This window comes from Bos taurus, chromosome 5 (assembly GCF_002263795.3).
Source record: "Bos taurus isolate L1 Dominette 01449 registration number 42190680 breed Hereford chromosome 5, ARS-UCD2.0, whole genome shotgun sequence".
Lineage (NCBI taxonomy): Eukaryota > Metazoa > Chordata > Mammalia > Artiodactyla > Bovidae > Bos > Bos taurus.
The window spans coordinates 55,979,308-56,005,221 of NC_037332.1; the positions used below are offsets into that span (position 1 = coordinate 55,979,308).

At 52.9% G+C, this 25,914-nt stretch overlaps 2 protein-coding genes across 10 annotated transcripts; one reads left to right on the top strand and one right to left on the bottom strand.

The window, feature by feature from the left end:
- Positions 1-26: 26 nt before the first annotated feature.
- ARHGAP9 (Rho GTPase activating protein 9) lies at positions 27-13,223 on the top strand. 4 transcript variants are annotated; one of them, XM_059886954.1, is made up of 19 exons: positions 27-118; positions 4,747-4,820; positions 6,032-6,232; positions 6,503-6,726; positions 7,957-8,181; positions 8,372-8,485; positions 8,688-8,789; positions 9,021-9,082; positions 9,206-9,296; positions 9,483-9,578; positions 9,748-9,846; positions 10,265-10,406; positions 10,489-10,596; positions 10,945-11,043; positions 11,182-11,259; positions 11,403-11,456; positions 11,709-11,843; positions 12,204-12,309; positions 12,934-13,223. In XM_059886954.1, exons 3-19 carry the CDS (start codon positions 6,163-6,165, stop codon positions 13,103-13,105), a joined length of 1,977 nt encoding a protein of 658 aa, XP_059742937.1. In that variant the 5' UTR covers positions 27-118; positions 4,747-4,820; positions 6,032-6,162; the 3' UTR covers positions 13,106-13,223. The 4 variants fall into 4 exon arrangements, with proteins under 4 accessions (XP_059742937.1, XP_002687609.1, XP_059742936.1 ...); XM_002687563.6 differs by lacking the exons at positions 27-118; positions 4,747-4,820 and having other exon boundaries at positions 5,759-6,232; XM_059886953.1 differs by lacking the exons at positions 27-118; positions 4,747-4,820; positions 11,709-11,843 and having other exon boundaries at positions 5,759-6,232.
- A 150-nt stretch (positions 13,224-13,373) lies between these two features.
- Positions 13,374-24,139, bottom strand: GLI1 (GLI family zinc finger 1). Of its 6 annotated transcripts, none has more exons than XM_005206586.5 (13): positions 23,709-24,139; positions 20,916-21,083; positions 20,395-20,522; positions 20,094-20,186; positions 19,633-19,828; positions 19,241-19,385; positions 18,811-18,900; positions 18,585-18,722; positions 18,120-18,269; positions 17,209-17,373; positions 16,486-16,716; positions 15,689-15,956; positions 13,374-15,309 (listed from the first exon to the last, which is right to left on the bottom strand). In XM_005206586.5, the coding sequence occupies exons 3-13, from the start codon at positions 20,492-20,494 to the stop codon at positions 13,568-13,570; spliced, it is 3,318 nt and encodes a 1,105-aa protein (XP_005206643.1). In that variant the 5' UTR covers positions 20,495-20,522; positions 20,916-21,083; positions 23,709-24,139; the 3' UTR covers positions 13,374-13,567. The 6 variants fall into 6 exon arrangements, with proteins under 6 accessions (XP_005206643.1, XP_010803470.1, XP_010803471.1 ...); XM_010805168.4 differs by having other exon boundaries at positions 20,395-20,543; XM_010805169.4 differs by lacking the exon at positions 20,916-21,083 and having other exon boundaries at positions 20,395-20,543.
- Between the last annotated feature and the right edge of the window lie 1,775 nt (positions 24,140-25,914).

Consider the following 25,914-nt stretch of genomic DNA (forward strand, 5'->3'; position numbering starts at 1 on the left):
TTTCTCCCATCATGCAACACTAGAAAACAGGAAAGGAGTGTCATAGAGATGGAGAGGCCTTAGATGCGGTGCCAGAGCGACACATTATTGATGGGAGGACCGGAGAAGACCTTAACGTGTAGGGCCCAGCGCACTTTAATCCTCTAAAGCAGCCAGAAGCCGGTGACAGAAACCGAGGGCCCCACTTTCTTGCTGAAGTGGCGCTGTCATGACAGAGGCAACTCGCAATGGCTTACTCTAGATTCGAGTCCATAAGAATCAGAGTTCTAGAGTTGAGAGTTATGATAAACTTAATGTTGTGCTGTGTGCTTAGGGCTTCCCTGGTGGCTCAGAAGTTAAAGCGTCTGCCTCCAATGCGGGAGACCCGGGTTCGATCCCTAGGTAGGGAAGATCCCCTGGAGAAGGAAATGGTAACCCACTCCAATATTCTTGCCTGGAGAATCCCATGGACGGAGAAGCCTGGTAGGCTACACTCCACGGGGTCGCAAAGAGTCGGACACGACTGAGCGACTTCACTATGTGCTTAGTCACTCAGTCGTGTCTGAATTACTTACGTTAGGGACACTAACTTAACGTTGCTGCTGCTAAGTCGCTTCAGTCGTGTCCAACTCTGTGCGACCCCAGAGACGGCAGCCCGCAAGGCTCCGCCAACCCTGGGATTCTCCAGGCAAGAACACTGGAGTGGGTTGCCATTTCCTTCTCCAATGCATGAAAGTGAAAGGTGAAAGTGAAGTCGCTCAGTCGTGTCTGACTCTTAGCGACCCCATGGACTGCAGCCAGGCTCCTCCGTCCATGGGATTTTCCAAGCAAGAGTACTGGAGTGGGGTGCCATTGCCTTCTCCGAACTTAACGTTGCTGCTGCTGCTAAGTCGCTTCAGTCGTGTCCGACTCTGTGCGACCCCATGGACTGCAGCCTACCAGGCTTCTCCGTCCATGGGATTCTCCAGGCAAGAACACTGAAGTGGGTTGCCATTTCCTTCTCCAATGCATGAAAGTGGAAAGTGAAAGTGAAGTCGCTCAGTCGTGTCTGACTCTTAGCGACCCTATGGACTGCAGCCTACCAGGCTCCTCCGTCCATGGGATTTTCTGGGCAACAGTACTGGAGTGGGGTGCCATTGCCTTCTCCAACTTAACGTTAGTGACAATTAAAAATTAATTTAGATGTCTTATTAACAAAAGAGAACGTGACTATTAAATATTGATTTAATACTAGTCTGAAGCCATATGCAGACTGGCAATCTCATTAAAGGGAAGGGAGGTTTCGTATAGAAAAGTAGATTGAGGGGACTATGAAGGCTAAGAGTTGGGCAATTGTTTAGTCGCTAAGTGATGTCCAACTCTTTTGTGACCCCACAGACTGTAGGCTGCCAGGCTCCTCTGTCCATGGCATTTCTCAGTCAAAATACTGGAATGGGTTGTCAGTTCCTTCTCCAGGAGATCTTTCCAACCCAGGGTTGGAATTCATGTCTCCTACATTGTCAGGTGGACTCTACCACTGAGCCACCAGGGGCAATAAGTATATTCTATTCTAGGAAGCACGTATCAGTAATTGAGAAAGGGACCTTCTTAATCATCTTTGAATCCCTTTTAAATTAATTTAATTAATTTAATTTTATTAATTTAAATTAATTAATAAAATTAATTAATATATATTTCTCAAAAAGAACTAATTTTTTTAAATGGAAAAAAACCCACATTTTTAATTTTCAAAACACTCTGTGGTGGTTCTGGGCCTTTTGAAGCTAAGCCATAAGAAGTCTTGCAGCTTCTGCCCAGGCCTCTTGGCACACTCTGATAGCATTGAACTCCCATGTAAGAAGTCTTACTACTCTGAGATTGCCATGCAGGAGTGGTGTCATGTTGACATGCTGGTTGACAGTGCCGGCTGATCCCAGCATTCCATCCATCCTCATCAAGGTGTCAGGTATGTGAGTGAAGCTTTCCAGACCACACCATCTATCTGATTGCTGAATACCACCAAGTGATCCTAGTCAACACTACATGGGACAGAAGAATCACCCAGCGGAGCCTTGCCCAAGCCTCTGCCCCATAAAATCATGGGTTCTAAGAAAATAATTGTTATTTTTAAAATTACAGACTGTGAGGTAGCTTCTGTCATTCTCATTTTTCAGATGAGGAAAACTTTCTACCCTACAGAGAGGTTACTTTGAGCTATATAAGGCATTGAAGATACAGTTGTTCACAAAATAGGCTTCTACCTTAGCAGAGCTCACAGACTTTCTGGGAAGTTAGAAAAGTCAAATAACCTTAAAGTGTCATGAAAGTTATAATGAGGGAATGTAAAGCTTGCTGTAGGATCTCCTAGTTAGGGCCCTTACTTGACTCTAAGGAGTTAAGAGAGATTTTCTTGTGCAAATGACCTTTCAACTGAGATCTAACTAATGACTAAGAATTAGTCTGATAAAGATTGGTGGAAGTGGAGAGAGGAAGTGTTTCAGGCAGAAGGAACAACTTATGCAAAGGACCAGAGACCTCAATTCATTTTAGGAATGTGAGGAATTAGTATGTGGCTGGAATATGGAGTTTGTAGTAGGAAGTGTGAAAATGCTAGGCTAATAGGAGAAAGTCTCTATAAACCATACTGTAAAATCTGGACTTTACTCTGAGGAAAATGGGAAACCTTTGAATGGTTAAGTCAGGGGAGTGGCAGGGCATTTTTATGTTTTGGAAGCATCACTGTGCCAGGAATGGACTGGAGAGGAGCAGAACTATATGCAAGGAGACTAGTTCAGAAATTATATTATCTGGGCTTAAAAAGGCAGTAGTTATAGTGATTAAAGGAAGTAGATTGCAAAGATTTAGTAATCAGCTAAATATGAGTGCTGAAGAATCAAGACAGTTAGGGTTGGCTGCTAGATTTCTGGCCTGGGCTATTGGGTACACCCTCAATGTGCTCCAACAGATGATAGTATTTCCCCTTTCATAGTGATTATCGCACTGTATTTTAATCGTTAACAAGAGGGCAACAATTTTACTTTTGACTACACATCACAGCATGCAGAATTTTAATTCCCCAAACAGAGATGGAAGCCCTCCCTCCTGCAGTGGAAGGGCCAAGTCCTAACCACTGGACCACCAGGGAATTCGCTAAAAAAGGGCATCTTAATTGATAATGCCTAGCATAGAGTTCTTGCCCTGGTATGTATGATAGTAAGCATTCAATAAATATTTATAAATTTAAATTTAAATTGGGAGTTCCCTGGTAGCCTAGGTTTTGGGATTCTGGGCTTTTACTGCCATGGCCCCAGTTCAATCCCTGGTCGATGAAGATCCAGCAAGCCGCTTGGTGTGGCACTCCCCCAAAAATTAATTAATTAACTTAATAGTGGTACTGCGAGAGAAACAAGTTTATGGAGGAAGCTGACAAGTTCAATTCAGAACATACTATGTGGTACCTGTGAAAAACCCAAGTGGAGTTTTTCAGTGGACAATGGATTAGACTGGAGCTCCAGAGAAAGATCTGGACTGGAAATACAGTGCCAGTGACATATGGAGGTCATTTGAGCTGGGGAGAGAATAAGACCACCAATGGTATATAGAAGGCAAAGGGCACAGGATCTTAGACAGACTTCTGGGGTTTAAGAAACAAGCAAAGTTCTTTCTTATGCAACAAAGAAGGAATTGCTAAAAAAAAAAAAAGCTAAGAAGGACACCAGCAATGTTTGTAGGAGAGAAAGGTCAACTGTATTGGTTGTTGCTGAGATGTCAAGCAACATAAGGACTGCAGAATGTCTCTGCAGAGGCAGGCCACACCCTATGAGGAGTGAACTTGCAAAAGTGAGGGAATGAGGGAGAGGAAATAGAGACCTCCATGTGTAGGCAGCTGTTTCAAGAAATTTGACTGTGAAAAGGAAGAGAGAGATAGGGTAGCAACTAGAGAGTACAGTAAATGAAGGGAAGTTTGTCTAAAGATGGGAGAGACTTGGATATGTTTAAAAGCTAATGGTAGGGTTTCCCTGGTAGTACAGTGGATAAGAATCTGTTAGCCAATGCAGGGGAGACGGGTTTGATCCCTGGTCTGGGAGGATTCTAAATCCCTCAGAGCAGCTAAGCCCATGTGCCACAACTACTGAGCCTGTGCTCTAGAGCCAGGAGCCACAGCTACTGAGTGCTGCATCTACTGAAGCTCATGCACCTAGAGCCTGTGCACCAAGAGAAGCCACTGCAATGAGGAGCCCATGCACTGCAACGAAGAGCACCCCCTGCTCACTGTAACTTTGAAAAAGCTTGAGTGCAGCAATGAAGACTCAGTGCAACCAAAAATTAATTAAATAAATAATAAAATTTTAAAATGCATTAAACAAATAAAAACTAATGGTAAGGAGTCAATAAAGATGAAAAAGTGCAGGAGAGAAGGCAGAAGAGGATGAGATTTGAGCACTTAACAACCACCAGATGAATGAATAAATGAATAAGAAAAAAAGTGTTAGTCACTCAGTCCAAGTCTCTGTGTCCCCATGGACTGTAGCCCTCCAGGCTCCTCTGTCTATGGGATTCTCCAGGCAAGAATACTGGAGTGGGTAGCCATTTCCTTGGTCACTATTTTGGAAGTAGGAAGGGAGAGTGGAGGGGCAAGGTTCTCCACATGTTGAAAGTGGAGCAAACTAAGAAGAAGATCACCAAGGCAGAATCCCAGTATTGGCAACCCAGGCCTCAGATCAGGTGTCAGGGGAGGAGACCTGGCTCTCTGATGTCACCAAGAAGGTGGGGCCCTCCCTATTCCAGGTCTCCAAAGCCAGAGAGCAAGCCTGTGACTTGCAGGAGAGAAACTGAGAGAAGGGGAGAAGAGGAATGATCAGGTAAGGAGGAAGCACTAAGTTCTGGGGCTTAAAGTTCTGGCAATAGACAGTGGGGGTCAGTTCCCATCTTCAACCAGGGAGAAACGGACATTAATCCTTCATCCACCCCCATAAGCTGTCAAAGCATCCTGTGCTATTTGTCCATAGTCCCTGATTCAATTGTAATTAATACATTTATTATGTCATTAGTTGATATCTGTCTTTAAGCTTTGAGAGGGCAAGGGCTATGTCTCTCTCCTTCCCTTCTCGTATCTCCAGTAGCTGACGCTGTTCTTTTCACACAGGAGGTGGTCAGCCAACCCTTGTTAAGAGCATGAATTAATGAACCCACACACTAAAGTAGGGTCCCACCCAAGAGACTTACGTACCAAGGATCATATCAGTGTTTCTCAGGTCCCCAAAATACATCCTAAATTGATTTTACCTTTTCCTCAAACTGAACCCCTCTGTGTTTCTCCTAACCACTTTCTCTCCAATTTGATCTTACTATTTCTCTGGCTCTCTGTTTCTCTGTCTTGATGTTTTTCTGAATCAGACAGGAAGCACACAGCTTCAGGTCTGTGGCTATCAGTAATGGAAATATTGGTCCTTGTGTAAATTTAATAAAGAGTCACAAATTTTTGTATCTTTGTCATCCATTAACTCTTTGCCTGTGTTCTATCTCAAACCTGATTCTTTCTCTTCATCTTCCTGTGTTCAGCTCAAGAGTCCCATCACCATTCAGGGCCAGCTCCTCCTGTCCCTAGATCTTCTGTTGGGCCCCGGAAGGTACTTGGAGGAAAATCACCCAACTAGATCCCCTCCTCTGACTTCCTGCCGTGCTGGTCTCGCAGCCCTGCTGACCACATCCTCTCTCACCTTACTTATGTACTTCCTCATTAGACACATCACCCAGGACTTCTCAGACCCCAAAACCTCTTACTGACCCCCATTTGGGTCTTCTGCCTTACCCTCTCCTCTCATGACAGGGTTTCTGTTCTTATCTTCTGCCCCAAACTGCTCTTAGAACCATGTCTCTCTGCCTGCAAGCAGTCAGTCCTGTCTTTTTCTGGATCTCCATCACCCCATTTTCCCATAGGTGATGGTATTGACAACAATGCTATCAGGCCGGTGGTGGCCAAGCACCTGGGGAAACTTGGGGCTGGGGTCCCGAAGCCCTTCTAGGGGATCCCAGCTCTGTGCTCTCTATGCCTTTACTTACACTGGGGCAGATGGCCGGCAGGTGTCTTTGGCTGAAGGAGACAGGTTCCTACTGCTTCGAAAGACCAACTCAGACTGGTGGTTAGCAAGGCGCCTGGGAGCACCATCCACCTCTCGCCCCGTCTTTGTCCCAGCTGCCTACATGATAGAGGAATCTAGCCCTTCCCACAGCCCAACGACCATCACCCCCAGCCAATCTCTCTGGACTCATGGTGAGTAGGTCCTCCCCCATCGCCTTCCTACCTCCCTGGCTTCTGGGAATTATTGGAAAGATCTCCTTCCCCCAAGCTTCTGCTGACCCTCGACTCCTACTCCTTCTCCCCTCCGTGGTGTCCCCATTGCCCCTCCTTCCTAGTCTCAAGCCTCCTAGATCTCATGTAATTTTCCACTTGCTCTTTTCCTGTGAGCCCTCAGGATGGGGGACCTAGCCAAGAACCCTGGGGGGACCCTGCCTCCAACTCTTTCCATTTCTCTGTTTCCAGGGCCAAAGTTACTTCCTGGCTCCCTGGAGGAGATGAACCTGTGTCAGGAACCCCCAGGCAGAGCCCAGGCTACATCGGAGCAGCCTCCTCCCCTTCCCCCTAAAATGTGTAGAAGTGTCAGTGTTACCAACTTGAGGCCCAGCCTCCTGAAGCCCTTCCGGGAAGGACCAAGTGGAAGATCCCTTTCTCAGGAAAACTTGCTGACCAAGACCGATGCCAACGTGGTGAGTCATAGCACCTCTTTGGAGCAATTGTCACTGCTGGGCTCAGTTCTAGGCACATTGGCCAACAGGACAGACAGAATCTCTGCCCTCCAGGGATTCCCATGGGGATGATGAACACATAAATAAGAAAGCCTTTGAAACTAATAAGCGCTGCTGCTGCTAAGTCGCTTCAGTCGTGTCCGACTCTGTGCGACCCCAGAGACAGCAGCCCACCAGGCTCCTCTGTCCCTGGGATTCTCCAGGCAAGAACACTGGAGTGGGTTGCCATTTCCTTCTCCAACGCATGAAAGTGAAAAGTGAAAGTGAAGTCACTCAGTCGTGTCCGACTCCTAGCGACCTCATGGACTGCAGCCTAGCAGGCTCCTCTGTCCATGGGATTTTCCAGGCAAGAGTACTGGAGTGGGGTGCCATTGCTACCAAGAAGCTAAATGTGGTGAAGGATGACTGGTCTAGGGAGGCATCTCTGAGGAAATAACAGAGTTGAATCTGAATAAGGAGAAAGAAACAGCCCTGAAATAAACGAGATGAGAGATGGAATTCTAGCTCTGGGACAGCAAGTAGCAAAGATCCTGAGGCTATGTGGAAACTACAAAATGATAGAGGGACTGAAAGGCCTGCTCAGCTTTGCTCTCCTTGTCTCAGCCTCCTGACTCCTGGCCCAGTGCAGGGTTTTTTGTTTTGTTTTTTTTTTTTTTTGCTGTGTTCGGTCATGCTAGCTCAGGTTACTAGCAAGTTTCCTCTAGAGATGTAACTTCTTTTTCTAGAGATGTAACTCCTTTGATCTTCCTGAAGATTTGGCTCTTCACCTCTCTCTTACTTACTAGTGGGTGAAAAATGGCCCCTCCTCTCTCATACTTTGCTAGCTAGCAGGGCTCTCTGACCCCTCTCCATCTCCTTATACTCTGGAGGATATGAGGGTGGGACGCTGCCCCTCCCTCCACTTGAGAAAAGCCTGTTCCCCTTTCCTGAGGTCCTCCGGTGGGGGTGGGGTGGGGGAGGAGGGAAGTTGGCAACAGGAAGTGAGGAGAAAAGCAAAGTCTGTGAGGGAGGGAGTCAAAGAAAAAAAAAAAAACAACCACTGGGGACTAGGGTTTCCTCCTCAGTACCTGGGTCAACCCAGACAGGAGCTGGTGGTGAGAATATGGTGGTGGAGAGAGGAGGGGGTGGTTAGAGAGGAGATTGGGGAGGGGCCCAGCAGAATAACGACCTTTCTTCCCCCTTTCCTTGCAGGCAAGACCCCAGACCCTCATGTCAAAGGCCCCTGTGTACTGCAACCTGGTGGACCTTCGCCGCTGTCCCCGGTCCCCGCCCTCAAGCCCCTCGTGCCCCCCACTGCAGAGGCTGGACGCCTGGGAGCAGCACTTGGACCCCAACTCTGGACGCTGCTTCTACATAAATTCACTGACTGGCTGTAAATCCTGGAAGCCCCCACGCCACACTCGAACCCGAGAGACGGTGAGACCTTCCCTCCTGCTTGTCCCTTGTCCCTTGAGTCTCCTCCTTTTCCCTCCTGATCCCCAAAGTAGCATGTTTTCTCACTGGGACTCTCAGAAGATCAGAAGAATCAAAAAATTGTGAGAAGGGCTTTGAGAGCCAACAGAGATGGCGTTTCGATGGGTGCAGTTTTACCTTTCCCTCTGTCCAGAACCCCAGCTCCATGGAGGGGACACAGACGTTGAATAGGGACAATGGTATCCTGCAGCCTCAGGCAAAGGACGAAGAATCTGGTCCCAAGACATCAGAGCTTTTCGACTCCCAGGTGAGATCCCTTCCTCCTCCTGATCACATTCGGAAAAGCCATCTTTTTCGACTTTCTCTTTTACTTGAGATATTCTCTTTACTGGAGACATTACCCCAGCAACCCCCTGCCTCACACCCACATCCGCATCCCTCTTCCCCCTACAGCCAGGGACTCCTTAGTTAAAGGTTTCCCCACCTGTTTCTCCAATCCCCTCCCTCAGGGTTCACCCTACCTCTGTAGACGCACCTCCCAGCTGGACCCTGGCAAGCCTTCATCTTTGCAGTGCCCTCGGCCTCTGCCGACGGTCCTAGATGACCCTCACGTAAGTCTCTGTTTTCCTTGTGAACGCCAAGATCCTCCCTGCCCCAGCCCCCAGTTCTTGCTCCTGCAGAAAGGCCTTCCTCTTTCTGAGTGATCTCTGGGTACTCTCTCACCGAGCACCCATCCGGTCAAACCTTAAAGGTTCTCACTCCTGGGAGATCCCCTGGGGGAGAGCCATGGTGACTGTGGGGGCGCTGGGTGACTTATTGAGGCCCTTCCTGCCACTTCCCAGGAGGTGGAAAAGTCGGGCCTGCTCAATATGACCAAGATCGCCCAGGGCGGGCGCAAGCTCCGGTGAGAACTGGGAACACAGCCCGGGCTGCGGCTGGAGGGTTCGCGGGTAGCGCGGAGGGTTGGGAGAGGCCCTCCTCTATGTGACTCTCAATGACCTTTGCTCTATTACCACCGCCCCTGCAGGAAGAACTGGGGCCCCTCTTGGGTGGTATTAGCGGGTAACAGCCTGGTGTTCTACCGAGAACCGCCGCCGACCGCCCCCGCCACTGCCTGGGTGAGTGTGAGGGAGGGGCGCAGGGGGCGGGGAGCTGGAGGGGTTCCGGCACCCTTTCTACTCACCTTAGGCCAGCTGCGGGGGCGGAGGTGGGGCTGGCAAGGTCACCAGTCCTCGCAGGCCTCCGGGTGAGGGAGGCAGTGAGGCGAGCAGCGCCCTGGCCTCAGTTTCCCCCCTCGTTGCCAGGGACCAGCGGGTAGCCGGCCCGAGAGCAGCGTGGACCTGCGGGGGGCGGCCCTGGCCCACGGCCGCCACCTGTCCAGCCGCCGCCACGTCCTGCACGTGAGTGCCCGCCCTCTCATTTCCCCTGTCCCCCCAACCCAATGCGCACCAGCCCCGAGGGCTCGCCCCTAATTTCCCACTCGGGGGTCTCCCGCTCGGCCTCCCTGCTTTTCTTGCTCCTTCCCGCTGACCGCCCCCCCTCCCCTGCTTTTCCCCGCGGGCCCCTCAGATCCGCACGGTCCCGGGCCACGAATTCCTGCTTCAGTCTGACCAGGAGGCTGAGCTGCGAGCCTGGCACAGCGCGCTGCGGGCGGTCATCGAACGCCTGGTGAGAGGGGTGGGAGTGGGCGGGCAGAAGGAGTGGAGGAGGAACTGTAGGATGCAGGGGTCATGGATGAGGGACACAGTGGCCTCCTGGTGGAGGGTAGGCCTGGGAGGTAGGGGACCCCAGCAGCCGGGTCGGCGGTGCAGATGTCTCTCTCTCCTGGTTCTCTTCCCAACTCTGATTCGGCCCATCTTGCGGTGCGGCCTCCCTGGTGGCACAGACGGTGAAGAATCTGCCTGCAATGCAGGAGATCCGGGTTCGATCCCTCGGTCGGGAAGATCCCCTGGAGGAGGGCATGGCAACCCACTCCAGTATTCTTGCCTGGAGAATCCCAAGGACAGAGGAGCCTGGCGGGTTACAGTCCATGGGGTCGCAAAGAGTCGGACACAACTGAGCGACTAACACTGCGGTGCGGATCTAGGATCGAGAGAACCCCCTGGAGGGGCGTCTGTCAGGCTCGGGACCTGCGGAACTGGAGGAGCTGAGCCCCGGGGAGGACGAGGAAGAGGAGTCGGAACCAGTGTCCAAGTCTCTGCTAAGGATCGGCGGCCGCCGGAGCTCCAGTAAGGGGCGGGCCTGGGGGCTTTTACCCCGCTCCTCCGAGCCGCCGCCGCCGCCGCCCTCACGCTGCACTTGCTGCTGCAGGTCGGTGTCCCGAAACAGCGGAGCAGAACCGCGTGCGGAATAAACTAAAGCGGCTAATCGCCAAGAGACCGCCCTTGCAAACCCTGCAGGAGCGGGGTCTGCTCCGAGGTGAGGGGGGCTGGACCGCCTGGTACCCTTCTCCTTCGTTCGTGCCTACTTCAGTGTTTCTGCAAGCACTTTTATTTACATTCCGGATCTGGGCATCAGCTTGTCCTGGATGAGAAAACTTCAGCGAGGCTCAGGGTAGAGCTTCCCAGAACTAGATCAGCAGTCTTCTGAGACCAATACTTCCCCCTTGGCTTGCTCCCTACAGCTGATTGTTGCAGGGAGGGGGTGTACCTCCTTGCTCAGGCAGGCAGGAGAGCCAGCCCAACTTTGGGGTGAAGACCTGTGCTGGAAAGAGCCTCCATGGGTGACACCATCACTGGCTTCCCACCTCATTCTGTGTCTCCCCAGACCAGGTGTTCGGCTGCCAGTTGGAGTCACTGTGCCAGCGGGAGGGGGACACCGTGCCCAGCTTTGTGCGGCTCTGCGTTGCTGCTGTGGACAAGAGAGGTCACTTTCCCAGAGTCTCCCCCTTCTAACCGGCCAAAGCCCCACCTCCCCCACCCTAGTGTGCCCTTTGTCTCTCCACCCTCACCAGCACACATTTTAGATCAAGAATCTTTATCTGCTCCCTGCCTCATCTCCCAGGTCTGGATGTGGATGGCATTTACCGGGTGAGCGGGAACTTGGCAGTGGTCCAGAAGCTTCGCTTCTTGGTGGACAGAGGTGAGAAGGCTGTGGGCAGGTGGTGGTACTAAGAAATTCATGTCTTAGAACCCAAAGGTCTGAGTGAGGGAGCTGGCAGAACCGGGGAGGTCTTCTGGCTGGAGCTATATGTCTTAGCTCTTGATTTCTTTTACTTGTTGCAGAACGGGCCATCACTTCCGATGGGAGGTACATGTTTCCAGAACAGCCAGGACAAGGTACTTCCATGGAAGGCCCCTTCAACCTTTAAAAGTCTTCCATACCATCCCTGCTCCCTGTGGGCTCCCCCATGTCCTGCTCCTGGGGTGGGGGGTTGTTCTCATCCCGATCTCTGCCCCACTGTGGACCCCACTAGGTCCTCCATGGTCTGCCTTCACTGGATCTTTCCCTAAACTCCTGATCTCTCAGTCTCTGGGTCCCTCTAACCCTTCATGAGCCCTGAGCCCCTCTGTACCTCCTTCTCCTTCCAGAAGGCCGATTAGATTTGGACAGTGCTGAATGGGATGACATTCATGTGATCACAGGAGCCCTGAAACTTTTTCTTAGGGAGCTACCCCAGCCTCTGGTGCCCTCACTACTGCTGCCCGATTTTCGTGCTGCCGTTGGTAAAGGATGGGAGCTTTGGGCAAGAGCCTTGATACGGGGCAGGGGGGAAGCATGAGTGATAGAAGAGTAGAGTAGAGGTTCCCTTCCACTCCTCTGTCCCAGCCTGAATACAGAGATGGAAATTAATTTTCAATTAATGTGCCCACTCCAGTTGTGTGTGTGTGTGTGTGTGTGTGAGTGTTTAGAGGGCTGAGTTAAAAAGAATTCTAAGATTGTAGTTGGACTCCGTGAGAAAGAAAGCTATGACCGATTAATGATGTCTTCCCCAAGCACCAGAAAGGATACTGAGGTTACCCACTCTGCCCTAACACCTTTCCTAACCTCACTCCCATGCCCTTCCTGTCACTCTTTCTCTCTAGCCCTCACTGAATCAGAACAGTGCCTCTCTCAAATACAAGAATTAATAAGCTCAATGCCAAAGCCCAACCATGACACTCTGCGGTACCTCCTGGAGCATTTATGCAGGTCAGGAAGACTGAATATCTTTGTTCATGTCAGGGGAGGGTGGGGTGGGGCCTGCAGCCGGGACCCTGTGTTCAGATGGGGAGAAGGTAGGGAAACACCGAAGGTTAGTGGGTCATTGAGGAAATAGGCACTCTGTGCAGAGGATATATTGCCAGGGTCAAAACCTTTTTTGCTCAATCAGCATCAAATGAGGAACTAGGGAACAAGACAAGTCCAGGGATGCTGTGAGAGAAATAAGGGGAAAAGAAGGAAAACTTCCTTCTGCCTTTGTCTTTCACTGGGACAGTGGGGATGACTTATTTGGCAGAGCTGGGCAGTGACCTCTGAGAGAGGATAGGCATTTGAATGAAAACCTCCCAAATGTTGAGCAGAGAGGACTCTAGGGGCAGTCTCTGAAGTCAGGAAGAGGCGGGTATATCCTAGGTTGCGTCATGAAGGTTGAATCCTGAAGGTTTCTCCACTGATCTCAGCTCTGTCCCCCTGGTGGCTCTTTCCTTGGTTTTCTTCAACTACCACATGGAAGGGCCCCAAAGTGGATTCGTCCTCAAACCTTTGATGGGTTAGATTTATTTGAAGTGGCAAAGCTGCTATACTATGGCCCCGTCTCTTGGCTTTTACCCACAGGGTGATAGCACACTCAGACAAGAACCGCATGACCCCCCACAACCTGGGAATTGTGTTTGGACCAACCCTATTTCGGCCGGAGCAGGAGACATCGGATCCAGTGGCCCATGTCCTCTACCCTGGGCAGGTCGTCCAGCTGATGCTCACCAACTTCACCAGAGTCTTTCCCTGACTGGGGCAAAGAAGAGAAAACGTATTTCCAGTGATCTCTGTTGGGTAGCCTTTGGTGGGGGCGAGGGTGGGGGGTGTTCTGTATTGAGGACATCCCTTTAAATCCTGTGTCTCCCAGATAGCCGTCTCCACCTTTGTGAGTCTGAGCTGAGGGCCTGGGATAGGATGAGGAAACTTCTCTAAAGAGGAAGGTGGCTGGACTAGCCCCTGCTTCTCTAGTTCCTGGCCGTTACCCCTCCCCCAGATACTCACATTATAAAGCAGGGCTCTTTCTGATGCAGTTCCTTTATTATCAGGAAACAGTGTCATTATAAAATTCCTCCCCAAATATATTTAGACTGTGTACAGCCCCAGCCCACCCCTCCCATCCCTGGGGCATCCCAGGGGGCTATGGCTCCTCCTCCGGACTTCCTGGTGGGGATGGAAACCCCTCAGGAAATGTGGATGTGTGGTCCCCCACTCTTTAAGCACTAGAATTGAGGAACTGTGTCTCCCCAGGCAGAGATCCTAGTAACACACTCATGTTGCCCACGGCCATGTTAGGGGTCCCAGAGGGAGGTGGGGTGTGTTCAGAGCTGTCCCTCTGATTGTGAGAAGGGGGAGGACTCAGCCCCTGGGCCTCATCCAGAATAGCCACAAAGTCCAGCTGCGTGTTGTCGAGATCAAGAGAGTCCAGAGGGTTACACACCTGCCCTTCAGGAGGAGGGTACAAGGCGGGGCCCCCTCCCAGCCTGCCCACCTCAGGATGGCCACAGCTGGGGTTGGTGCCCCCTGCCTTGAGGGGCCCATAGCAAGCCGGTAGTGGGGGTAGAAGTCGGGGTGGTGCTGCTGCCCTATGGGAAGCTTTGTTGGCCCCTACTGCAAAATTTTCATGGCATGAAGGGGTAGGATAGGAGCCTGGCTTGTGATTGGGCATATTAGGTGCAAAGCCAGGTCCATATGTGGCCACTGGGGCCTTGGCAGGGCTTGGGCTGACCTGGGAACCCCCCAGAAACTTGGGACTCTGATAGAGAGGTTCTTGGACTGGAGGGTCTCCCCTGCCTCCACTGTCCCACAGCAGCTCCTGTTGAGACTGAACATAATTACACACAAGCTGCGCCTTGAGGTGTCCTGTAGAATGAGTGGGGGACTCGAAATCCAGGCTGGGCCTGGCTTCTGAAGGCAGATAATCAGGAGGTGGCTGGGTGTAGGAACCTGACTGGGGATACTGGGGAGGGGGAGGCTGTGGGTAGTGGGAGAACAGAGGCTGTGAGCGGGGAGGCCCCTCATTGGGGTGGGCATTGAGGCAGGGTGCCAGTCCTGTGGCGTCAGAACCCACGGGGCACCCCTGTTCTGGCTTCACTTGCACTTGTCCATAATGTTCAAGACGAGGACACTGGCTGTAGGCTCCAGCTGGAGCCTTGGGGCCTGAGTAGAGCCCAGAGTGGGAAGGGAACTCACTCCATGTTTCTGGGGTTGGTTCAGAATAGGGAACCTGCTGGGGACAGGGGTTGGGGCCATAGTTGGTGGGTGGACCAGGCCCAAGAGGCAGGGAGCCGGGCCCTCTAGCTCCATAAGGCTCAGCTGCTGCCGCCTCAGGCCCTCCATATCCCAGAGTATCAGCAGGTGGGAAGTCCATATAGGGGTTCAGACCACTGCCCATCATGGAGGTCCCAACCTCTGGCTCCTCGCGTAGCCCTCTGGTATCCATGGAGACATTCTCAGTGATGCTGGGGGGCTGTGGTGAGTAGACAGAGGTTGGGAGTTGGGGATCGAAGTTCTGTCCTCCTCCTACCACTGTGGGGGTGTTGTGGACACAGCCCAAACTCTTGAACCTCTGGACTCTGGCTGGGGCAGGGCGGTCAACAGATCGGGCTGGGTCACTGGCTCTCCGGGTGACCCCTACATTGGGGTTGTATCCTGGATACTCAGCTCGGCTTCTCCAGGGAGGTGCAGGAAGAGCCCCCGTCCGATCCAGGCTGGGTGCTGCAGTGGGTGGGGTACCACCTCCCCTGGCTGAAGCATATCTGGCCCGGAGCAGGTAGTGCTGGGCAGGCGTGAGGCCAGGCAGAGAGGATGCCCCGTTCTCTGGTGGGGAACCAGGGGGGAAAGGGGAGGCAAGGGAGGAGCGGCGGCTGACAGTATAGGCTGAACTGACACTGCTGGAGCTGCTGCTGCGGCGGTCAAGAGATACTGGGGCGCCCAGACGGCGAGAGCCAGGAGTGCCTGCAAGAAAAGACAGGCTGGCCAGGGAGCCCTCTGAATTTCACCCTGCCTCCCCCAAGGGGAAGCCTTGTCCTAGAATTCCAGGGAAGGCTCCTTAACTCTAGCCACTCAGTTCTCTCCCCTCCTTCTCTCATTCCCTTTCTGCTTCTCAGTCACCAGAGATTCAGGGTTGCTGTGAACAGTCCTACAGATTGTACACTGCACAATCAAAGAAGATAGCATTCAAAAGAACAATTTTCTGATAGATGGAAGAAAAGTATCTTGAGGAAAGGGGACCTTTTTCTAATTGTACAGCAGCCCTGAAAGGTGAAGTCTTCTTCCAGTCTCAGAGAAGGGCCAGATCTCAGCCCTGCAACCACGCCCCACACCCATCACTCACCAGTGTGGGTCAAGCTGGGCAGTTTGAGGCCCCGGGGCCCCATCGGCCGGAACTGATGTAGCTGGTCCAGCCTGAGGTTCTCAAGGCGGCGAAGAGTAGACAGCCCGGTTCCCGCAAGGCAAGGCCCCTCATCCAAGCTGGACAGGTCCTCCGTGCTGCCCCCTGCATTTCCAGTCATTTCCACACCGCTGTCTGTATTGGCCGCGCTGCCTGCTGGGGAGTGGTCACTGCTGCAGGACGACTGGGCCCCAGGACTCGGCTGTGGCTTCTGTGGGGAAGAGGAGGGCTGAAGGAGGCGCCCGTCCTCCTTCCCCACAACTCCTTGAACTTGGTGAGTGACTAGAGCCTGTGTCCCAGTGACTGCTTACAGGTGTAGAGAGGGCTGATCAAGTGAAAGACACAGGTGAACTAGGGGAAAGTTGCTGATGAAAAGAACCTAGACTACCTCAAGTCCAATTTGTGCTCTATGACCTTGGACAATTTCTCTAAGTTTCTTCATCTGAAAATGACAAGAGTAAGTTCCCTTCTCATGAAGTTGTTTTGAGGCATACCTGAAATTATACTGGTAGAAGGCCTAAAATAATACACTAATTTCTATATGAGCTTGTTGGACCCAGGCACTAATGAATTACAGTAAAATCCCTAGATTTGAGGTAGCCTAAGGAGCAACACTCGGATAAGGGACTGGGGACCAGCCACAGAAGAGAGATGAGCATAGAAGGAGATGGACCAGTTGGAAGGGGCTAGAAAGATGTTGGCGGGGCAGGCAGGGGTATGGAGGCAGGGTGTTGCCTCACCATGGCACCCTCCGGCACAGTCAGTCTGCTCTCCTCCCTAATGGGGCCTCCGTCCCGCTCCCTCTTGGGTTCCACTGAGGAAAGAGCCGGTGCCCGGGGCAGGGGGCCGTCTCCTCGATGCCGCTTGGTCACGTGGGCATCAGGACCGTGTACTGTCTTGACATGTTTCCTGAGCGAGCTGGGATCTGTGTAGCGTTTGGTGCAGCCAGGGAGTTTACACACGTAGGGCTTCTGTTGAGTGGAGAGTGAAGATAGCAGGCAAGAGTCAAATCAGGACAATGCAGAAGAAATGGGAAAAAGTGGTAGTGTTAAGTGAAGACAAGGGGACTCAGGAAGGAAGGCATGGCACCCATGGAAGGAAGGAGAGTAGGGCCCTTGGAGTTAAGGATGAAAAGATCAAGGGGAAGATTAGGAAAATGGATAGGCCTGGGAAAGGGGAGGGGATGAACCCAGGGCTGTAAGGCCTCATAAATTCAGGGGTTGAAGGTACCCTAGTTAGAATGGGTCTATTTTAGCTTAGCCCTTTGACTGGTTAGAGGTGGGGGAGGGATAGTAAGTGGAAATTCTTGGTTTCAGAAAGACCTTCTCCAGGTGAATTATACGGGTAGAGGGGAACTCACCTATGTGAAGTGGGTGCTGGGCTAAGGGATTTCTTATGGGGGAAGCTCCCCAGTAGGTGGCTTCTTTAAGTGGGGAGGAGGGTCTCTTGAGTGGGCTATTCACCTCATTGGAATGGGTCCGATTCTGGTGCTTGGCTCGGTCACTGGCATTGCTGAAGGCTTTACTGCAGCCCTCATGCTCACACATGTATGGCTTCTCACCAGTGTGTGACCGCAGGTGCGTCTTCAGATTTTCCAGGCGTGAGTATGACTTCCGGCACCCCTCAAACTAGGAGATATGGGGTCAAAGGATGGCTCTCAGACAGAAGGACATGGAGATTAGCGGAACCCTGAATCTCAAAAGGGACATACGTCAGAGAATATAACTCAAGCGTGGGACTTCCCTGGTGGTCCAGTGACTAAGACGCTGTGCTTCTGATGTAGGGAACTTGAGTTCAGTCCCTGGTTAGGACACTAAGATCCCACATGCTATGCAGTGCAGGGGAGGAGGGGGGAGATGGGAGAGTGCTGGGACTATAGAATTCCCAAAATTCAGGGACAAGGGTAGGCAAGAGCTGAGGGGACAGAAGTAGCTGGAGGCACTCTGCCTGCAGGGATGTGGAGATGAGGCAGCGAGCACTCTGGATCAAGTCAGAGCACATCTCCCTGCCTGGGGAGCCTAGACTGTGTTAAAATGGGGTCATCCTGGGAGTGGGTGTCCTCAGTCCAGGGCTTCTCCATTAAGCCAAGTTGCGAGCACAGTGCCTAGGTCCACTGTACTGTCTGGTGCCCACAAAAATGTTTTAATTTCTTTTAAAAAAAAAGAGGGGGGGAATTAGCTTTTAGGTCCAAGAAAGTGTTCTAACGTAACGTCAATATGTTCATCTTTATACCAATGCAGTCAATACAACACAATTTTTAAATGTTTGTTTGTGGAGGAAGAGACCTGTGATGGCAAAAGTCAGATTGGCCCCTGCCTTTGTGGGGAGCCTTGATTTAGGAAGGGCCCCTGAGCTTGGGGAGGGGGTGCCTCACCGTGCACTTATGTGGCTTCTCGCCCGTGTGTCTGCGCATGTGCACCACCAGCATGTACTGGGCTTTGAAGGGCCTCAGCTCCCTGGAGCAGCCCCCCCAATGGCACACGAACTCCTTCCGCTCTCCATGGATGTGCTCACTGTTGATGTGCTGAGGGAGAAGATGCAGAGGCTCTCCGAGGTTCCCTATACCCCTGAGATCCAGAACAGACCTTCTCTTGACCTCCCCACCCCACCATATCCCTCCATGACTTCTTGTCATGGGGAAAGAAAAGGCAGGAAGAAGATCAGAGCCCACATCTCCATTCCTCCACGTTTCTAAACAAAGCTACAGCTCCTCTTGAGTTTCTGCCTACCCACTGGGTATCCCATCTTTGACCCCCTGCCCTTAGCCTGACTCCACCATGTCCCACCCAGAATGTCCTACAGGCTCCAGCAAGCATTCCTGTTACCCCCCAGGGCTCACATGCACCAGTTGCTCCTGGGAGTCGAATTCCTGACTGCAGCCATCCCAGCGACAGTCAGTCTCATACACAGAGTCAGGCTCAGGTTTCTCTTCTCTCTCTAGGTCCTCCCGCCCATCCAGCATCCCCAGCAGTGGATCCTAGGGTAGGAGAGAAAACCCTAGGGTCACCTGGTGACAGCTTTTGTTTCGCTCAGGTTCCAGAGGTAAAGCTCCCCCTCCCCATTACCTGTGTGCTCGAGGAGTTGGGACTGGACATATCACCTTCCAAGGGCTCCTCCGGGCACTTGTTAACCAGCACACCCAGCTCAGACTTCAGCTTTCCCAAAGGAAGGTGAGGATGATGAAGGTAGAAGTGGGAGGAGGAAAAGGGACCCCAGCCAAGTCTTCCAGCCCTGAGTGTCCCACCCTAGCAGCTGCAACCCCTGAGTTTGACTTCCTCCTTAGACTGCACTGGTGAATGGGGTGAGCGAAAGGTGGGGTCTCACTTGGAAGAGACTGACTGAACCTCAAGGAGCCAACCCCCGGCAGCCATACTCCTTTATTTTTCTGGCACTGAAAACTTTTACGTTCTCTATTCTTCCTTTGCCTTTCCTCTAAAAAAAAAAAAAGCCCACCACCCATCTACCCTGAACTGAGGGAAATCAGGTGATTCTTACCTGGCACGTTGGGAGGGGTCCCCGGGACTGAGGATGCGGCATCATCCCACTCTGCGTGGGGTCATGGGGACCACAGGGCTGGACCCCAAAAGAAGGTGAGGTCCCTTTCTGGTGGTTCATCTGGGGTGAGAATCCCAGAGATGGGCTGTGGAGGAGGAGAGGCAATTATGTAGGACTGTCATCTCAGAAAGCCTCAGGAGTTCCTGGGCTCTTTGGAAGGTTTCTGGAAGACAGTATGGGAAACAGTGGAGGCAGCCCAGGGGAAGTATAGAGGAGGACTTCCACACTTTGAAACAATAAGGATTCAAAGATCAGGTGGTTTGGAGGGCTTTGAGGCTTCTAATGGGATTTGGCAGGGTCTTAGGGGCCTCTTAGCTCGAGGCTGTCTGCACCTCATGGTGCCGATGGAGAGGTGACCATAGGAACCCCCCGGAGATGCACAGCGTGAGTTGATGAAGGCCACGAGGGAGCTGGGTGAGGTGCGGATAACTGTCTGCAGGTCCAGGCTGGTGTCCGACAGAGGTGAGATGGAGAGTGCCCGCTTCTTGGTCAATTTGACTGCACTCCGGGGAGGAGGAAACAGTGGCACTGGGGCAGGAAACAGGGGAGGTAGATACGGTAAAGGAGTAGGCCCCTTATGCATCCAACCCATGAGGACTGACTCTCAGCAAAAAGAAATAACACTAGACACTGCCCTGTTGACCTCATCTGTGACCTTCTGATCATGCTCTGACTCCTGAATCCCATCTCTAGGCATTTCCTTTTCCAAGGTAGATCCCCTACCCTCCAACTTTCTTCCTCAGGACAAATCCCAAAGGGGCAGAAAGGAAAGACAGGTTGCCTGAGGCCTCACCCTCCGTGCAGCTGTTGGCTTCTCTGGCTGGCCCATAACTGTGGGGGCCGGGCATGAGGGTGGCCTGATGACAGAAGGGCAGACCTGGCAGTCCTAGGAAAGAGATACAGCTGGAATGGGGCATGGGAATGAAGGACACATGCAGTCCATCTTGAAAGCCCAAGTAAGGCCCAATCCCATATGGCATGGGACCGCAAATCTTTTTGTATATGGAAACTGGAATGGGATAGAAGAGGGACCCCTGGGGCTGGGTGAGAGATCTGCCAGTAGTCAAGGTCCAGGGACTGGTGTATGTACTGACCTTCTGTCCCCATGCCGGGGGCCCCCTGACTGGGGAGGGGCCGGAGACAACAGGGCTCGCCATAGCTACTGACTGGTGGTGGGGTCATCGAGTTGAACATGGTGTCTCAGAGGAGTGTGTGTGGGTCACTGCAGGAGGGGAAGGGAGACCTGCAGGTTACAAAGGCAGGAGGGAAATATGGAAGGTCAGATAAGTCACTCAGGCCCAGAACCATGGGCAGATTACCTCCAAGACATCTGCCATGGAAAATCAAGTTGAAACAAGCATCGCTCAGCTAGGGGAGATTACGGAGAGAAGTCCCATAGAGACAGAGGCAGTCTTGGAGATCTTTTTAGGAACTAGGGAGGAGCTCTGCCTGGATGGAGTGTGTGTGTGAGTGTGTGTGTGTTGGGGGAGTGTTGTGGACTAAAATTGTGACTAGGAGCTTCAAGTGCTTTTTATACCATGGGTCCTGTTTCTTCTGACCATGGGGCCAGCCTTCAGGGATGGGATGGGGGAGCTCAGGAGGAGGAGTGACTGACCTCAAGCTCTGGGCTGGCTGATCAGCCTGAGCCCCTCTCCCTTTCCTTCATCTGTTGCTCGTGGACAGCCGGTCTACAACCTCTCCAGTGTCCAGCAGAGGGAGCCCTCGCCACAGCCCAGACAGGCTCACAGGGCCAGGAGGGAGCCTAGATGATCTGCCCTTTGCTCTGTAAGGCAGAAAACTCTGTGTGGAAGGGGAGCAAGTTTCTGAGGAGACCCTCCCAGGTCTGCTGGTGCAAAGGATGGAAGCTGGTGTTACTCAGGGGTGGTTTCAATCTGGGCGCTGACCTAACTCTTTTGGTTTGTTTTGGAGCAACAGAAAAGGAACTATGAGGAAAAGCTTTGGGAGAATAAACACACACATTCGTGGGCGCACTCACACACAAGTCATCATCCGTTAGAGAGGAGAGAGGTAGTGAGGAAGAAGAGGGTGCCGCTGTCCACTTTTCTCCTCAGGCTCCAGATTTTGCTCCACCCCGGGTTTTCCGGTCTCCCGGGAATGAGGGTGGGGTGGGGCGGGGTAGGGTGGAGAACGACCGGGAGCGGGCCGGCAGGCGCGGTGGGTGATCCCGGGATGCTGGGATTTAGGGTGAGGGCGGGGTAAGATGGGGAGCGGAACCCGGACCCCAGGACCCAGCCGATCCCCGCAGCCTGGGCTGTACTCATCCTAACTCCTTTACTAGCGGAGATACGGGTCCTGCAACCAAGACCTCCCAACTCGACCTTGGCATTACGTTGGTGGGGGGGCGGGGGGCACAGCTGGCTGGCAGCTGGATGGGGGGACACTTCTCCCGCCTCCTTCCTCTATGACTCATCTAAGGAGGCGGGGGCTAGCAAACGACCCCCCAAATCTAAAGAGACTTCCCCAAACATGCCTACCCAGTCATCTTTCAGCCCCAATGTCCAGCCACAAGAGAACCAAGATGGAAATGGGGCGCTATCCGTCCTCACCCACGCGTGCCACAGCCCACCCACGTCTCCCCTTTACACTGGTGAAAGGAATATTTCGCTTTTTCCAGCTACAGAAAATGAACGTTTTCTGGGGGTGTGGAGGAGAGCGCAGGATGGAGCAGAAAGCTCTAGGGTTCCCTTGCTGGAGCCCTGAATCATCTGTGTCTCCCAGTTTTCCAGAGTCCCCCCTAGCACCCCCGCTCCCCAACTCCCAGGAGTCGGCCCCGCCCCCTTCTCCCGGTCCCGCCTTCCCCGCCCCCGTGCCTCCTCGGCCCACCCAAGTCGCCGCCGCAGGCTCTGGCTGCAGACAGCTCCGCTTCCCCCGCCCGCCCCGGGAGCCTAGTCGAACGAGCAGCGGCGGAGTGGAGGTGGAGGGGTTTGGATTGAGAGGCGGGACACATTCTTCCCTCCTCCCCTCAGTGTATCCAGAGAGCTGGCATCGGCGCCCGTGGCGGGGCGGGATGGGGTGGGGGGGGTACTGTTAGAGAATAGGAGTCCCCTTGGTGGGTGGAAAAGAAGAATCCAGAAATTATACGGAGAGAAAGTGACTAGGGTAAATAAATTAAGGTGTGTCTGGGGAGGGGAGGGGCCAGGACACCTTAGGTTCCCGGGTATCCCCGCTGGCTTCCTAAGGGTTAACCCCTCCAGACCCCCGGGAACCCCCTAGTGACGTCAAGGGCGGGGTCTATACTCCCTGGTAGGGAATGCCTGGGAGATAATGGGGGGGAGGGTATCTCGACCCCGCCTCCAAGGAAAAACCAACCTTGTGCTGGCCCTTACAAGTTCCCCCTGGGAAATTGCCCGGCCTTCTCCCTCTACTGGACCATAAGGACCTATCCTATGAAGACCCCAGTTCTCCAGCGCCCTAAAACCTTCAGTCCCCAGTCTATGGGATTCCCTTTCCCTAATCCTGTCCCCAAAGCTAGGTGCCCAGGGCGGATTGTTTCGGGGTCACAGGGCCTGAAAGAGGCTTCAGAGCGGGGACCAAGGGCAGGCAGGGTGGTCTGAGCCAGAGGAGGGGCCTCAGTCCCCAGCTCCCGTTTGGGAGGGGGGCCAACGGGGATGCACAGTCAGGCAGCGGCCAGTGGTCCCGCCCAGTCCCAGTAGGGGTCTCCTGCTGGTTGCCCTCGGCTGCCCTGGTGGTCCTGAGGTCAGAGGGTCAAGACAAGGTCTCCTCAGTTCCTCCTTAGCACCCTGCCTGCAGCCCTTGGGACCCAGGAGTCCACGCTCCTTGGAGAATCTTTCTTGGGCCTAAACTAGAGACTGACTGCCCCAGTCCCCTTCCGACCCCAGAAGACAATTCCTTTCCCTCAAAACACATGCACCAGCAAACACATCTGTCACAAGACAGGTCAGAGGTTCAAGCCCAGCCGCCCCCCAGTGGTCCTGTCGCCTCACACACCCCATCTAGGACTCTCTCCAGAGCTGTTCCCTCCTTTCAGAAACACTGAAGTCCTCCTGCCCAGCGCTCATAGTCACACCTGGGGTTCGCTCTCTACCACGCAGACCTCCAGCCAACAGTCCTCCCAACTTCTTCATCCCAACCTCATTAAAATGAGATGTTTCTAATATATGGGAGAGGCGGAGACAGACAAAGAGATCCACAGTTGTCTGAGACAGAGACACACAGACTGTCAGAAGGAAAAAAAGAGAAAGGGAGACACATCTGAAAAAATTCTCCAAACTTTCTAGTATCGTATCCCAGACTCTCCCACCTCTATTTTGCCTCTGTGCCCCTGGTCTCCCCCCTCGGCTGGGCAGAGTCCCTCGCAAGTAGAGCATCCCCTCAGGTCCCTTCCCCCACGGCTCCCAGGTGGTCCCCCGCCTGCCCCCCTTCTCACCTCCGTCTGGGCGCAGGGCTCGGGATGCACGGTCCAGAGCTGGAGTCTGGGCTGGGGGGTGTGCGGTGGGGAGGGGGGGCGGACAGGGCTACAGCAGCGCAGCCTCAGGGCCACCCCCACCCCCCCCCAACCTGGCCCCCAGCCCTCCCGCCGGCCCAGCCCGCCGGGCCGCGAGCCGGGACCACCCGTGAGAAGCACAAACTTTTTTTTCCCTTTTGCAAAAAGTTTTTCTCGCTCTAGCCGCTGGCGCGCCGCCGCTCTTCCCGTTCGCCCCTCACCTCCCTTCTATGTCCCTCCCTCTTGCCGTTCTGGAGGATGAGGCGGGGTAGCTGGAAGCAAGAGAGGGGGTGCCGGGCTTATTGCACCCCCAGGACCCCCAGGATCCTCCCCCTCCCTTGAGGGACCCTATACTGCCTACTCCCCCCCCCACCCCGAACACGCTGCTGGTAGTGGGTAGTAAATCCCGGCCTGGATTCCTGGATCGGCTGCCCACCAAGAGGTCCTGAATCACAGCCAGAAAAAACAAATTGAGAAATAGATTGGGGGGCGGAGGGAATGACCAAAAAATTCACCCGGGAAAAAGAATATTGGAAGTAGGGTCGTCGACTTTAGTTGGTGCTAACTGAGCATTCCACAATCCTGTAGTTTTTCTGCCGGCCTCACCCTTTGGATGGAACATGAGGGGGTTGGGACAGAGTTGGAATGGAAACAAGATTGGGACAGAGTTGGGTTGGGACCCCTGGGCGGAAGGTAAGGGGTCCAGGCAGTATAAAAGGGAGGAGTAACGGCTGCGGCACTGGGTGTAGGGCAGGGTTTGTGTTCACACAATTACTAAGGAACTCTGAGACGGAAGCTCTGTTCCCCGAGAACTCCTGCTTTTCTTCACCTCGAAGTTCTGGAGGCTGGGGCCACCTCTGCACCTCTACGCTGCCTGCACTCTTGCTGCTCAGCAAAGCTGCCTGCTCCCTCTGCTGGTCCTTCGAGCACATGACACCTTCTCCGAGTCTGGAGGCAGAAGAGAATGGGGAAAGCTTAGATCCCCCAACCAAAGCCCACCTGGGAGCCCACGGAGGGGTTATATAAGCCCAAAGAAACGGAGGGGTACCCTGGCAGAGGCTCCTACTGCAGAGTGGTGGTGTCTGACAGGGGATTGCCCTTTCTTTAGGACTTGTGTTGCCATGGTTACTGGATGCAGGGGAAGGGGCAGCTATTTTAGTCTCTCTGACTTTTCTTTAGGAGAAAGGGGAGAAGACATGGGTTGGGGGAAGGAGCCTCTTCCATCAGCCCTCAGATAGCCCTCCCACATCTTAGTTCTGCTTCCAGGAACCACCCCTCCTTGGGTCTGGAGGGTCAATTAGTTAACTCTTCAGTCTGAGGGTCAAGGGGAAAGGTGAAACTAGGGAGAGGTCTGAGGCCTGACAAATATATGTAGTAACTGTGGGAGGACAGATAAGGAGCCCTATTTTAACCTCCCTCCCCCACATGACTTTGACCCAGACACCAGTTAAACCCAAAGGGTCAGGCAAGATCAATGATGATTGGAGGAGGGACCATGCAATGTTCCTTCCAGTGGAGTTCTTTCAGAGTACACTGCTTTCTCCTCTCCATCCAAGACTCTAGATCAGCGATTCTCAGTTTGCTTTCAATATCCCTTTACACTCTTAAAAATTATTGAGATTTTGTTTATGTTTGTATCAACTTACCATGCTAGACATTAAAACTGAAAAAAAAAAAAGTTGTAACCCAAGAATACACAAGCACACATCCCATTAACAAAGATGTCAGAAAGATGATGTAATCACATGTCCTATAGCTTCTGGAAAACTCCACTCTAGACTACTGAGATGTTGAAAATGAAAAGGCAAGTACCATCTTAGTTTTATTGTGAAAATAGTTTTGACCATGTGAAGGGGTCTCAGGGACTTCCTGGGAGTTCCCAGGCCACACTCTGAGAACTGTTGTTTTGGACCACCATCCCAGCCCTTCATGATTCACACTTGACATTTTTTTCTTCATTTTTATTAGGAAAGTATAAACTTTGCCTCCCCAATGGGTCCTGCCCCAGAGAAAAACCAGAAAACTTTTCAGGCTTAGCACCGCTCTCTCTGAACTCCCATTTCTGGGGCTTTCCTAAACACCTCCCCTTAGCCCCTCGCCCAGGTCCCTGTTGAGCCTCCCTTCTAGCACTTCCACAGCCCTTACCCTT

Coding starts and splice junctions, on each gene's coding strand:
- ARHGAP9 (XM_002687563.6), top strand. CDS start 5,902: ATGGTATTGACAACAATGCTATCAGGCCGGTGGTGGCCAAGCACCTGG. Junction 9,083..9,205: donor CAGGGCGGGCGCAAGCTCCG/GTGAGAACTGGG, acceptor CCGCCCCTGCAG/GAAGAACTGGGGCCCCTCTT. Junction 11,260..11,402: donor TCGCTTCTTGGTGGACAGAG/GTGAGAAGGCTG, acceptor TACTTGTTGCAG/AACGGGCCATCACTTCCGAT.
- GLI1 (XM_010805169.4), bottom strand. CDS start 20,494: ATGTTCAACTCGATGACCCCACCACCAGTCAGTAGCTATGGCGAGCCC. Junction 16,717..17,208: donor ATCGGACCCATTCCAATGAG/GTGAATAGCCCA, acceptor TCCACTCAACAG/AAGCCCTACGTGTGTAAACT. Junction 15,310..15,688: donor GCCCAGCTTGACCCACACTG/GTGAGTGATGGG, acceptor CTTTTCTTGCAG/GCACTCCTGGCTCTCGCCGT.